Source organism: Symphalangus syndactylus, chromosome 13 (genome assembly GCF_028878055.3).
Source record: "Symphalangus syndactylus isolate Jambi chromosome 13, NHGRI_mSymSyn1-v2.1_pri, whole genome shotgun sequence".
In the NCBI taxonomy this organism is placed as follows: domain Eukaryota; kingdom Metazoa; phylum Chordata; class Mammalia; order Primates; family Hylobatidae; genus Symphalangus; species Symphalangus syndactylus.
The window spans coordinates 66,076,393-66,092,047 of NC_072435.2; the positions used below are offsets into that span (position 1 = coordinate 66,076,393).

A 15,655-nucleotide genomic window follows, 5' to 3' on the forward strand; every position below is an offset into this window, starting at 1 on the left:
CATTATTAGATGTTAAAATTTTAAATATAAAATGATGACCTGAGTAAATGGCATTCTTTAAGTGTATCTATATTATCTTATATTTGTATCAATACATTGACTGCATAAAAGAAATATGCATAAAATTTATTATTATAGTGCAGCACTATTCACAATAACAAAGACATGGAAACAACCTAGATGCCCATCAACAGTGGATTGGATAAAGAAAATGTGGTACACATACACCATGGAACACTATGAAGTCATAAAAAAGAACAAAATCATGTCCTTTGCAGCAACACGGATGCAACTGGAGGCCATTATTCTAAGCAAATTAACACAGGAACAGAAAAACAAATATTGCATGTTCTCATTTATAAGTGAGAGCTAAATTCTGGATACACACAGACATAAAGATGAAAACAATAGTAACTGGGACTCCAAAAAAAGGGAGGGAGGGAAAGGGAGAAGGGCTGAAAATCTTCCTATTTGGTACTATGTTCACTCTCTGGATGTCATGGGGTCAGAAGAAGCCCAAACAGCAGCATCACACAATATACCCTTGTAACAAACCTGCACAGGTACCCCCTGAATCTAAAGTAAAAATAAAAAATTTAAACTTATTATTACAATATTACATTTTATTGTGTGCTAATAATTTTCTATTGATGTATGATTATTACAGTATTATATTTTACTGTCTAATAATTTTCTATTGATGTATGATTGTTTCTTCCTACTACTTTTGTGATTTAGGATGTAGACATATTTTTATCACTAATATTTGTTTACATTGCAAAATAATTTGATATAAACTTGACTTTAGCATTTTAATCTGAGCCAAGATAACACTGTCCTTAGAGAAATGACTATAATTTAATTTATAATTATAAATTGATTTATTCATAATTGATTCTTGCCCATCCATATATCTGTTGCAAGGCATTCTCAGAATTATATAATGTTGCTATTATGTACAAGCTGTCAAGCTTTTAGAACTAAGAAGAGTTTAGTGTAGGTTAAAACTAAAAACAATCATAATGTTTAAATTCTTGATCATTTAATAATCATCATTTTATGTAATATTTCAAGTTTATCTAATGCCGGGCGCGGTGGCTCACGCTTGTAATCCCAGCACTTTGGGAGGCCGAGGCGGGCAGATCACGAGGTCAGGAGACCGACACCACGGTGAAACCCCGTCTCTACTAAAAATACAAAAAAATTAGCCGGGCGTGGTGGCGGGTGCCTGTAGTCCCAGCTACTCGGGAGGCTGAGGCAGGAGAATGGCGTGAACCCCCGGGAGGCAGAGCTTGCAGTGAGCCGAGATTGCGCCACTGCACTCCAGCCTGGGCGACAGAGCGAGACTCCGTCTCAAAAAAAAAAAAAAAAAAGTTTATCTCATATTACAGTCTAAAACCATAAAGAACATCTTTGTGTATTCATTCCAGGCTTTTTGGATGCTTTCACCCAATAGTGTGGCTTTTCTAAGCTATATTTCCTAAATTATATTTTGTGCAACAGGGGGTGGTGGGTAGGGCATTCAGGCGGCAGACATTTTCAACAGAAAATCCATCATCAGTTGCAACATCAGCTGTCAGCACAGGTGCCCTGAATCCAGCGGTCCACCCAGTTCTGTGAACGGAAAAACTGACACAGGACTATGAAGCAGTTGTCTGATATCATCTGGGCAGGAAATGGAGAAGGCTGAACTTTGAACTAATGCTAATAATTTCCAAATCCTTCTAAAATTAGATGATGGTTTGGGTATATATAATCGTGATGGAGGTATATTTGCTTATTACTTATGTTTGGTATATTTTAGATAAAAATTTTAAGAGAGAGAGAGAGAGGGAGAGAAAGAACACAAATTCTAACACGCAGCACTTTCATCCCCTTTGGCCAAGTATAGTCATAAAATAACCTTCAATGGTGACACTACCTTAGGTAAATAAATTTAACTATATAGAACAGTTAAAAATATGTTATAGTTTAACAATGTATTTCCAATTCCACCAGAAAGGGAAGGCCAAAGACAGTATTAACAGTAATTGTGTAATTACTTTATTTTGTTACACCACCATTACTATGAATATAAAGAATTTGGTGTCTTATGAATGCATTAAAGAACTAAATTATGAAGATTACTATTTCAATGTCAAAACTTAAAAAGACTTTGTGGCTCCATCTTTCCTGAACTTTGTCGTGAGATGTTTACTGATTTTGCCAAAACTCCAACTATATCTGTTTGGTCATAGAAAATATTACTTCCTCTTCATTTTTTTTTTACCTAATTTCTCTGGACAGAATTAATTACTCAGTCCTCTCTGAACTCCTACACTGCTTGGGGAGTATCTTTATTCTGGCCTATACACTGAGCATAATTATCATTATATGACTCTCGTTTCTAATCTGTGACCTCCTTGATTTTATAGACTGTTTCTTTTTTCTTACTGGTCCCTGGCATTCAGGTCATTGCTTGATGTTAATAAATTCCATGAAGCTCAATCTAGTTTCACATATAGTAGTGGTTCTCAAAGTGGGTCCTGGTTTCATCTGGATTGGAATCACCTAAGTGTTTGCTAAAAGTAGTTTTCTGTGCTCAACAGCAGATCTACTTAAACAAAATCCCTGGGGTTGGGCACAGGACTAATAAGGACTCCAAGTCATTGTCATGCACAGCAACATTTTTTTGGTAATAGTTTTATCGAGAAATAATTCACATTCCATACAATCCCCTCATTTCATGTGCCATCACAGTTTTTTTTTTTTTTTTAATGTTCACAGAGCTGTGCAACAATCACTGTAAATCAATTTTATAACATTCAATTAGCCCCAAAATAAATACAGGTCCTTTAGCAGTCATTCTCCATATCCCCTAATGCCAAGCAACCACTAAGATATTTTCTGTCTGTATAGATTTGGCTATCTGGACATTTCATATAAACGGACTACAAAATATGAGGTCTTTTGTGTCTGGCTTGTTTCACTTAGCATGATGTTTTCAAGGTTCATTCAAGGTTCATCAGTACCTTGTTCCTTTTTATTGATTCTATTGTGTGACTATACTACATTTTATCTATCCATTTCTCAGCTGATGGTTGCCACTCTTTGGCTATTATGAATAATGCTGTTATAAATATTTTTGTATCATTTTTGTGTGAACACGTTTTATTTCTTTTAGGTAATATTTACCTAGAGGTAGAGTGTCCAGGTCATATAGCAACTCAGTTTTATCTCTTAAGGAACTGCCAAACTGTTTTCCTAAGTAGCTGTATCTGTACTTAAAACTGTAGTGTTAAGTTTCCAATTCTCTACATCCTTGCCCGCATTTTTTATTGTCTATTTTTTAAATAATAGTTATCCTCATGGATATAAAGTACTATCTTGTCGTAGTTTTGATTTCGCTGATGGCTAGTGATGTTAAACATCTTTTAATATGCTTGTTGGTCATTTGTACATCTTCTAGGGAGAAATATCCATTGAAATCTTTTGTCCATTTTTTGGGTTGTGTTTTTATTATTGAGTTGTAAGATTTGTGTATTGTAGCTACACGTCCCTTATTAGATACATGATTTGCAAATATTTATTTTCTTCCATTCTATCAGTTGTCTTTTCACTTCCTCGAAGGTATCCTTTGAAGCACAAAATTTTAAATATTAATGAAGTTCAATTTTTTTGTTGTTGCAGTTTGTGTTTTTGTTGGCTTATCTAAGAAACCACTGACTAATTCAAGGTCATAAAGATTTACAGCTGTTTTCGTTTATGAGTTTTGTAGTTCTAGCTCTTATGTGTAGGTCTCTGGTCCATTTTGAGTCAATTTTTGTCTTCAACTTCATTTTTTTGCATGTGGATATCTGGTTGTTTCTGCTCCATTTGTTGAAAAGACTCTCCTTTTCCCACTGAATTGTTTGACCCTTGACAAAAATCAGGTAGCCATAATGTGTGGCACAACAAAATTTTAGAATATGTGTCTATTGGAATTGTGACCTGGACATTATAATAAGAGTAAAAAAGTAAAATCATTAACTTCAGATAGTTTTAATGATTATTAGTCTTGACACGTGTTTGTAATTCCAAATTTGATATGAAGTGGGTGTTGTAAGAACTGGAAATGCTGAGGTAAGGGTTAATAGGAAGACCTGTCTTGTGCTTTACAATGTAAATTATTATTACTATTTATACTTTAAGTTCTGGGATACATGTGCAGAATGTGCAGGTTTGTTACATAGGTATACACGTGCCATTGTGGTTTGCTTTTGCTGCACCCATCAACCCATCATCTACATTAGGTATTTCTCCTAATGGCTATCCCTCCCCTTGCCCCCCATACAATGCAAATTATAAAATCAAGAAGCTTACTTGGCAAAATGGTCTTATAGCGATTTTTAGTTCCATGACGCGGAATATCAATTTCTTTGGGATCCACAAAATTCATTGGTATTTCCTGCAAAAATAAATAATATCAAATTAGCGTATCTAATACTGCCACAAAGAAAATCTTCACAGGGGGCCATCTGATCCAGAGTTCTATTGGACTTCAAAGCCACTTAAAAACAACAGACCTAGCACCTCTGTTGGGCCAACACCCTTCCTTTCCTAAACATATCAGCTGCATCCGGACAAGCTGACTTCTAAGAAACAGCTCTCTGTGTTAGAAAACATTGCTTAATATGTAGTCAGTAAGGAGACATATAACACTGGTTAGATTTTAAGAATCCTGTTGTGACATAATTGCTAGAATGATTAGACAGATGCTAAAAAGTGAATTTTTTAAAAAAACCAGGTATTCAAATATATTCTAGTTTTTACATAACTTTAGTACCAAAAATTTTACTATAATAGATTATCTTTTCACACTAACAGTGACTCTTTTAGGATTATTAAAACCTCTTTCCCAAAATGGTAAATATAAAAGGCTTTTTTGTTAATTCAAGTGATAACTTTTTTTTGAATTAAGAAATGGTTTATAATTGGACTGTTCCATTTTAAGTTGTAAATGCAATGTTTTTAGTGAAGGGCATTCAAACACTGTTTCTCCCACTTAACAAGAACATTAATATTCTTATTTTGTCAGAGTATACATTATGTGCCTCAAGTGATTGGACAGGGAACAATAGGAAAAGAGTGGCTGTATGTAAGTGCATTAGATCTAAAAAGGTGTGCATCTGTAGCTAACCAGGACAAATAAAGCAACAAGCCAGTTTTCAAAAGGGTCCAAACAAACATTTGTTTAAGGATTTGATTATACAAAATAGTATGTTCTCTACCTTTGGTAAGATTAATGTGAACAAAATAACTTTTATGTTATTTAATGACTGATAAATATTAAATATTTGATCAAATAAAATATTTTTACTACTTAAACTTTCTCCAGTAGAAAATTTAACTTAACAGTCTAATATTCATTGAAATAAAAGAAATCATCTTTAAGTTCATTCAAATTATCCTAGTTTTCAGTCAATCTGAAAATTTGAGAAAAGCTGGACTATACTATGAATTTGATGTTTGGTCTACAGAGAGAAACAGCTATTTGTTTATTAATTAATTTATTTTTAGAGATAGGGTCTCACTCTGTTACCTAGGTCAGTGTGCAGTGGCACAATCATAGCTCACTGTAACCTCAGACTCCTGGGCTCAAGGCATCCTCCCATCTCAGCTTCCTGAGTATCTGGGATTACAAGCATGAGCCACCACACCTGGCCCCAACTTACTTACTTTTTAAAAATTTTTCCTTTACTTGCATTATGCTAGCTATCCATGATATTTATTCCTATTCTCTGCTCCAACTAAATGTTTTAACCTGTTTGTTCCAAGTTATAAAAATAAACAAAATTGTTGAATATTCAATGGAAAACACATGTTCATGTTTGGTAATTTCAAGCATGTCGGTGTCTTTGGGCAAAGCCACAAAGGTAATATCTTTATTCCTCCCCTTCTTCCTTCTCACCTTCTGTTTTCTGACACACACTGACAGTCTGTCATCTTCCAGCATTCTCTTTCTCCTGCGTACTCCTTCTTGGCCTTCAATTTCCTTTCAGGGAAGTGGGCTATGGTAAGGTCTTATTTCATAAACAAAGAGCTGTCTGCAGTTCTAGAAAAAAAAGCTCTAGGTGTGCCTTTGGCTAGCTGTGTGACCACTGACTTGTTCTTTCATTCCTACAGGTCTCATTTTCTTCATATGTAAAATATGATACACCACAGAGTCTGATTTTCATGTTTGCATTTTACTTTGGACACTTAATAATAGTTGATGGGGCTAATAGTAGATCCAACCCATTGCTGAATCTGTCACCGTTAGGATGGCTGCAAATGTCTGAACTAATAATCAATTTATTGTACTCAACCAATATGGCTTAAGATGCAAGAGGTGATCAATAAAGTCAATATTCCCCTAGGGCAACAATTAGACCTAAGAAGGTTTAATCTGACTTCATGTTCTCTGAGTTGATATATGTTATCATGCTTTAAGCTTTCACTAGCAACACTGGTATGTCTAAAATTGAATTCTTCATTCTTTTTAGCCCACACTTGGTCTTCCTCCTGTGTTCCTTATTTCATTAAAGGGCACTATATGCACCCTGTTGGCCAAGCCAAAAACACGAATATCGAACCTTGACTTTTCCATTACTTTTGGCTGCCTCATTCAATTAATCCCACTTCTTGTAGATTCCTACAGATTCTTTCCATTTTCCCTTCTACTGTATTAGTTTAGGCCACCAACGCAGTTCCACAGGATTAACGCTAGAGCCTCTAACCTGCTCCCTTTTAGTGCCTACTCCACTGCAAATAGAATGATCTATCTAAAACATAAGATAAAGTCCAAGCTCCTAAACATATATTAAGGCTCGGGTTTCTTTTATACTTCTGAGGCTCAACTTTTGCCACTTCCCACCTTGATTTCAATGTTCCAGTTAAACTGAACAGTTTAATTCCCCAGACAGTGACAGCAAGGCTATTCTTTGTCCTGGAATGCCCCTTCTCTGCCCAGCTCCCTATACCGCTTCTTTGCCTGGCCAATTCCTGCATATTCTGCCTTAATTTAGCTCTTAAATTCCAATTTTAATACTTATCAAGTGACTGAGAGTGAATCTAAAACCATTTCACTTTGCCATTTTTTTATCGTAGGCTGCTTAAGTATAGAACAGTATCGTTTCCATATGTGTCTAGCGCCCCGTGTATCAAAATACTGACTGAAGAGTGAACAATAAATAGAAGGCTCACCATGAATTCACTTTGGAGTAAATGTGAACTTGCCACGACGTCCCTCAGCTGAGACCTTGTGAGAATTCGGCTGGCTGACTGCAGATACTCCATTGCTACCTTCTCCCGTGGTGTTGGTATAGACACAAAGGGTTCAATGTTCCCCAAGCTACTCATGTCCAATGTAAGAGATACGTTGGACCCTCGTCTACATTGGAGAAGAATGTTATGTTTAAACACCACATAATTATTTTGATTGCAAAACTTGTCTTTCTGTACATGCACACAATTCAGTGAGAACTTTTATAGAAATAACAACCAACTATATTTTCTCTTTTAGTACCTTGGTTGGCCATAGCAACTACCCATAGTTCCTTTACAGGAAAATAACAATTTTGTTGTTGGAAAGAACTCTAAATTGAGAAAATATGCTATAATTTATGAATGCATATACTTATTACAGAAATCATAGGTTGGCTAATAACATTAAGTGAAAAATTAAGGAAAAGTAAAAAAAATTAGGAAAAGCTATATATATATCTATATCGTCTGAGTGAATCCCTAAAAAATGGCTTCTGGGGCCAGATGAGGTAATTCATGACTGCAATCCCAGCACTTTGGGAGGCTGAGGTGGGTGGATTGCCTGAGTTCAGGAGTTCAAGACCAGCCTGGGCAACATGGCGAAACCCTGTCTCTACAAAACATACAAAAAGTAGCTGGATGTAGTGACCCAGACTTGTAGTCTCAGCTACTAGGGAGGCTGAGGTGAATCATTTGAGCCCGGGGGGTTGAGGCTGCAGTGAGCCGTGATAGTGCCACTGCACTCCAGCCTGGGCAGCAGAGAGAGACCTTGGCTCTAAAATAAATAAATAAAACAATAGATACAAATAAAAAAAGATGGCTTCTATATCCTCTATTTATGTGTATATGTATGCATGCATATGTGAATTGACATATGAATTCATTTAATTTTATGGTAAACTTATAAGGGGCCATAGAAATCACAGACCCTTAAAATAAGTTACAATTTATCTTCCTCTCATAATTCCCCTTCTCCTGTTGGAGGGCCAGGGGATGCTCTTACAACTTATACAGACCCTGAGTCCTGAGTAGAAAGTAAGGATGCCTTTTACAAGTAATATTAGCTGTGTGGACCAAGGGGTAACTATAAAGTAACATGTGAGAGACTGAGGATTGAAGTCAGAGATGGTGTTTACAAAAACTGTTACATTTAAAGGGGCCGTAGGTGTGTGTCAGATCAAATATGGTGCCAAGCAGTTGGCAGCTCAAGGAAGTAGAGAGCAGGGAACAACAGGCCAAAATATGTGAGAGTAAAGACGGTAAGAGTAGATGCTAGGCCCAGCAAATTATTCCCTCTGGTATTTTAATACTTACTCCAGAATGCGACATTAAGAAATATTACAGTGGCTTGAGCTTAATTTCAAACAGTGGAAAATTTTTGGAATATACAACAACAACAACAACAACAACAAAATCCATTAATGAAAATCTATCAGTTTTCTTCTCTAATGAATCTGCCTCTGGTTGCATTTTTGCTGTCATTCTATAATTTGATATGTAATGTCATTTTTGTTAATTTCTAAATGGTTTGTAATTAAGATTTTAATTTCTACTTTAATTTGATGGATATCTGTATGTTTAGACATTTTCCTTATAATTTCCAGTTATAGTTATGGAAATTAGAGAATGGCTAGCCTTTTAATGGTTGAAACTACTCGAATTTTTTGAGATAAACCCACCATTTTCTAAATATTTCACAGATGTTTTGCTGGCAACTAGTTTGATTATCTGTATATGTTCATAAGTATCTAGCTGCACATATATACATATATATCACCTTATTATACTATTATTTTATTGAAGATATTACTGTATTCCAACCTATTCTTTCCTTTTTTTTTCTACTGGATTTGTCAAAGGCTGAGATATGTATGTGAGTCTTCCACAATAATTATCCTTGTTATTTTTCCTTCTAACAGTTTTTACCTTGTATATTGCAGCCATTGTGTTATTTGAAGGGATTCATAGTCATATCTTCACTGTAAATGTTATCAATATTACTTTCTTTCCTGTTAATTTTATATTTGCCCTCACATCTGGCTTTAAAAAATGAATATTGATATGCCTATATATTTTGGGGGGCATGTTTCTGAAAACTTTTTCTCATCCTATCATTATTCTTAACTCTTTTGGATCACTGGGTTAGGCATTAGGGAATAGCATTTATTCTAGATGCTCATAAAATACTGCCTACCTAAGAGGGGGATATTTTTCCCACTCCACTTTTTCTTTTTTGGTTTTTGGTGGTGGTTGATAGGGTTCCTGTGCTTCTGAGTAGGAGGCAAATAGTTGAAGAAGAGCAAAGAATGGTTCTACTCGTGGACCAAGAATTTAATCTATTTTTAGTGGGAAAGTAGTTTTTAAAGTTTGTCAGTTCAGTTCTGGACTTCAAATTGATAGAAAATCCTTATGGATTCTGATAATAGTTTGCCGATTGGTCTTAATATTTAGGGCATTTGTGAGAATTCAGCTTTTGCAGGCTTTATAGATATTTTAGTATGAAGTTGAGAGAGGCTGCTTAAGGGATGGCTAGTCATATGCCCTTTAAAATCACCATGCCATTCAGACAAATTTTCAGCCTCAAGAGACAAAAGTGTCTGCCCTCCGTCAATGGAGTGATGCTTGTGCTACAGATGGTGAGATCTCTTAAATCTGGAGTGGTCAGAGCAGATTCATGAGGTAGAAGTCATTTAAGTTGGGCTTTGAAAGCAAATGTTTAATAGATGAGTTTTTGGTAGATAGTTAAAGAATCTGGTAGGAAAAAAAGTGTAGGAGAATAAATTAATACAACTTTGAAGAACAGCATAGAAGCAGTTTGAGCTAGAGTTCTCTTGTATAAAAATGTATTTTGAAATTGGGGAGCAGGCCTACGTAAGAGAGATGAGAGAGAAGCAACAGTCATGGACACTATAAGACTATAAAAAGCCCCAAAATAGTCCAGAGATGCTGGCTCACACCTGTAATCCCAGCACTTTGGGAGACGGAGGCAGGAGAATCACTTGAGGCCAGGAGTTTGAGACTGGCCGGGGCAACATAGCAAGACCCTGTCTCTACAAAAAAATAAAATAGCTAGGTGTTGTGGTGCTTGCCTGTAGTCTTAGCTATTCGGGAGGATGAGGCCAGAAGATTGCTTGAGCCCAGGAGTTCGAGGCTGCAGTGAGGTAAGATTGTACCACTGTGGTACTCCAGGTTGGGTGACAGAGTGAGACCCCATGTAAAAAAAATAAATAAATAAACAAAAAATAAAAAAAAAGCCAGATAAAAGAGGATCCAGAACACCAGCAGGGTGTATCAACTTCTGTTTTAACTTCCCACAGTATATGCTGCCTAAACCTGGGAGATTAGAAGCCTTCGAGATCCCGTGTCTAAGGTCTATATGATTTAATGAGTTAATTTTCTAAGGATTCTGTGGTAAGCAGAGAGCTGTGGAAGCATTTTCATGCTAACTGAATTAAATAATAACCATTTATATATTACAGTCAGAAAGACATTTCAAAAACAAGATAAACATATAAACTTATGGGAAAATTCTAATTAAGACATACGAAAAAAATCTACAGAATTTAGAAAAAAAATCAACATAAAAAATAGGAGAACTATACCTTTAATAAAAAAGGAATGTGGAAAGTAAGAAAACAAACTCTACTGAAAGCTTTACTTTTATTTTGTCTTGGAACTGTGGGCAAACTGTTTAGCCTTTTTAATGCCTCATGATTGCTGTTGGACAAAAGGGAACATAATAAAAAGCTTTATCAAGCTCCTGCTGCAGCACCAATTATTATTTATGCCAAAAAATAAATAAGAGAGAGGAAATTCAAAAGATACCAATGCAAACAATTGAAGGAAAAAGCAAATTCTTAGGGAAAGGTAAAAGGAATGCAATAAACAGCATGCTAATTATAATTAACTAAAAAGGAAAATATGTATAAATATTATGGGCCAGGGTGACACATCCATTTCAGCAAGAGAATATAAACAACTTTGGGTCAAAATTGTTCAATTCTAATGACATCAGTTTCTAATGACTTAGAGGTGGGAAGAAAACGTAGCTAAAAATATAGTAACATTACAACTGAGTGCTGGAATAACTCAGAAACCAGGCATTTATTTTCCTGGTAGTTGAGGACCATAATGCTAGATTTTAGAAGCTGAATTTAGGAAGAAAGGGCTAAAATTTCTAGTATCATGTCTACGGGCTCTAATTCTCAGACATGCTACTTTTTTTGCAGTACTTTGGTCACTGAGAATAGTGAGACTTCAAGCAGTATACCTCATTTAGCAACCAATCAAGAATGGAAATGGAAGGAAGAGGACAAAATGAAACAAATGATCATTTTTTCTTGTAGTCCTGGAAGATGTACTTCTGAAACTGTTGGATTATGAAATTAAGTTTCAGTGGGAAATGGTGGCAGCTCCTTATCTTGAAATACTTGAAATGAGAACGGAAAAATATGGATTTTAAAGATTATAAGAAGAATTTAGTACAGAATGAAAGCAAACAGATTTGACCTCTGAGATTTTTTTTTGATCCTGTAAGAAGCATACATAATTTGTCTGGAGTTGTCTTCATTAATGTACACGTCAAATCTTATGTGGTGAGAAGCAAGAACTTTAATGTTGATGTTCTCTTCAGAACTGAAAATGTGATCTTGAATCCTTTAGTTCAACTATTCATCCTTGTGTGTTATAGTGGCCACAAATCTGACAATCTTGGCTGGATCATAAAAGGTGACCTTAAACCCTCTCACCCACAACTTATTTAATTTTGCACATTCAATTTTTCCACATATTTAGTTTTCTAGAATAACTCTACTTAAACAGAATGAAAAAGGAAAAAGAACCCAAGTTTTTGCTCATTTGAATAACAAAGGAGACAAAAGTGGAGAAATGGAGAGATGGAATTCTTTTACTTTGTGTGGACTGAGTGGCATTGGCAGTTCTTTGCAACTCCCAATTCTATGACTTTTAAGTTCCAAGGTTAATGGCATTTAATAATAGTATGCTGTTTCCATCTCTTTATCTTCCAATAAATTATACATAGTACCAACCCTCTTTCTGGATCACTTGAAAGATGATAGGATAAAACAGAAATAAACACGGAACACTAGGAAAGTTAAATTGTGACATAAATGGAGTGTTACCAATTTTGAGAACTGAAATAAATGAGTAGGTATTGTGACCATCCATAATAAAATTTCCCAAAGGAAATCCTGAAGGGAAGAAATAATAATAAATATAAAAGATGCCAGGCATGAACCCAGGAAGATGATAAATGAATTTCACCCTAAAGTAAAATCTTTTAACATAGAGAACATTTTTAGTGTGGGAAATGATTCATTTTCCTACCTGAAAGGACCTACACCTCACTAGGTAGAATGTTGCTATGCCTTTTGATAGAATCTATAAAAGTTCTGAATTCATAAAAAATATGTCTGACCTTTTATGTGTGTATAGGACAAGGCAAAATTTACTACACCCTTATTTTACAAAAAAAAATCAAAACAATCATTTAAAAGAACCAGATACATTGAACTTGTCACATTACTCTTGAAATATTGACCTTGGAAAATGCGTTTAATCATTGTTCTGCATTTCGCTTAAGCAACTTGGACCTTAGACTGCATAATCTGCAAATGGGAATAATAATAAAACTCACAAAGTTGACTCACACCATAAAAGATAAATAAGCAAGAATATGTGAATATTTTCACCCTAATGTCTGGGATATAATAAACATATATGAATTATTATCATAATTAATAATAACATGATGATTTTTGCTTCACTTCTCTATTTACACAGCTGTGTGGGAGCTACATGAGTACACACTGATGAACATTTGAGGGAGGTAAAGTTGAGAAAATTGGTTAGTGATTAAGAGTTAGCAGCAGTATTACACATGCAAAATCAATGGTCGTCTAAGTTGGGACTATTTTTCATACTTCAAGTCCTTAACATTTATACCTAATGTCTTTAAAGTTAACAATGTTTTTATGATTCAAAAATAATGCATGTTAACTAGACAAAAGCTAAAAATAGAAATTTTACAAATTTCATAATACCAATATTTAGACTAACTGCTAAGAACATTTTTTGTATATGTCCTTCAAGTCCTTATATGTATGACAAAAATCTAGATTTTTATTCAATATATTCTTTTATGATTTACTTTTAAAAAAAGGAAATAGGCACAGAACCATTGCATATGATTTACTTTTTAAAAAAACTAATTATATCATGAATGTCTTTTCATGTCCTCAAGTTTTTTTAAACGCTGTTTTCAAACATTTGATAGTATCCCATTATTGAGATGTGTCATAGTTATTTAACCAATACTTTATTTTTAGACAGTAAGTCATTTTCAATTTTTTCACCATTATAAACAAAACTGTAATGAACATCCTTGTACTTCAATGTTTGTGCATTTCCCTAATTACTTTTCAGTCAAGAAGTCTTAAAAACTAACTTAAAATCTCTTGAGTTTGGAGAAGTCAGTGGACACTTACAGTGTGGAAAAGGCATGAAGACAGACTCTTGCAGCTTGCTGATATTGATGTAGCTCAAACTCTCTTCATCTTTGGTTCAGACCTTTGCAGTTGTTTCTTAGCAAGGCTTCCTAACTCTAAAATCTCCTAGTTCAATCTATTTTTTCCAGATTTCACTGGAATGTCTGAGCACTGAAAATATGATAAAACCCACAAGTAGCTACCCTTTTGACATAAGATGCTTCCTAATCTATCTACTGTGTATTTCTCCATCCTCTTCTCCTGTCACATTCTTATCCGGACCTGTGTTCCAGGCAGACAATCTACCTGCAGCTCTGTTCTCTATGCCTCAAATGAGCTTGCCCCAACATTTTCATATTCAATCCTCCAAATGCCAGGGGCTCTTTCCTCTGAGACTTCTCAGCAATTTTCCCAATATGTATCCAGTATATATCATATTCACTAGAAATGATTTTCAGTAAAGTGTGAACACATTGAGGCCAAAGACGTTGACTTGAGTTCCCCTGTTGTACCCAGTCACGAACACATGGAGAGCAACACTTTTGGCATCTGCGTGGATGAATAGTTGCAAATGAATTGGTTAGAGGGATGCTATATGTAATTACTGTGCTTTGACGGTTTTTCCAATCCTCTGAAAATACAGGAATTGGGGAGCCCATGTTAAACAGGAGTTCGAAAATTTGGAGTGGAGAAGCCAAGCTTATGTAGGTAAATGTTACAGTTGTGATTCCGTTTGAATCTTCTTTAAGCATCAATAAAGTCTCAGCATTAACATCCTAAAGTTATATCCTATGTTAATTTTATTCAGAAAAAGGAAGAAAATGTACTGCTTTGTTTTGTAACCAAGGATGATTAATTTTTACTCCTTTTTTTGGCATTTGGTATTGTTTTGACTGTCACTCATGGTGAGGAGCCTGTTTCCCTTTCAACAAAATAACAAAATGATGGTAGTTCTATTTTTAGTTCCTAAGTTAATTTTTCCTAGTTTATATAATTATTTAAGAAAAAGATGCTAAAAAATTAATAAGTCTCAATGACTAAGCCATTCCTTGTGAAATGAGAAGTCTTCTTTGAATTCCAGCTGATTTAAATATAAATACAAATACACACACACACACACACACACACACACACACACGGAATTTTCTAAGTAGCACAATACAATGAATAACCCCCTGTCTCTTTATGCAATCAACTACCAAAGAACCCTTTTAATCCTGACCATTACAAATAAATTAAGTATATTCATTTATTTGTAAGACGAGAAATGTCACCTATTGTCCTGATACCAAAACCTGGCAGAGATTCAATAAAAAAAGAAAACTTCTGGCCAGTATCCTTGATGAACATTGATGCACTAATCCTCAATAAAATACTGGCAAACAAAATCCAGCAGCACATCAAAAAGCTTACCCACCGTGATCAAGTAGGCTTTATCCTGGGATGCAAGGTTGGTTCAACATTTACAAATCAATAAATGTTAATTCATCACATAAGCAGAACTAAAGACAAAACCACATGACTATCTCAATAGATACAGAAAAGGATAAAATTCGACATCCATTCATGTTAAAAACTCTTAATAAACTAGGTACTAAAGGAGCATACCTCAAAATACTAAGAGCCATATATGACAAACCCACAGCCAACATCATACTTGAATGGGCAAAAGCTGGAAGCATTCCCCTTGAAAACCAGCACAAGATGAGAATGCTTTCACCACTTGTAGTCAACATAATATTGGACGTCCTGGCCAGAGAAATCAGGCAAGAGGAAGAAATAAAGAGCATTCAAATAGGAAAAGAGGAAGTAAACTATCCCTGTTTGCAGATGACATGATCCTGTTTGCAGATGACATGATCCTATATCTAGAAAACCTATAGTTT

General features: G+C 35.0%; 1 protein-coding gene across 5 annotated transcripts in view; it reads right to left on the reverse strand.

Moving 5' to 3' along the window:
- The window catches only part of PTPRR (protein tyrosine phosphatase receptor type R), a 276,097-nt gene that overhangs the window by 55,352 nt on the left and 205,090 nt on the right, over nucleotides 1–15,655 (reverse strand). For all 5 annotated transcript variants that reach the window (XM_055239631.1, XM_055239635.1, XM_055239633.2 and 2 more), the window contains 2 exons: nucleotides 7,204–7,390; nucleotides 4,342–4,426 (listed from right to left, as the gene is read on the reverse strand). In XM_055239631.1, coding sequence (XP_055095606.1) covers nucleotides 4,342–4,426; nucleotides 7,204–7,390 — 272 coding nt within the window. The remainder of the gene's footprint in view (nucleotides 1–4,341; nucleotides 4,427–7,203; nucleotides 7,391–15,655) is intronic.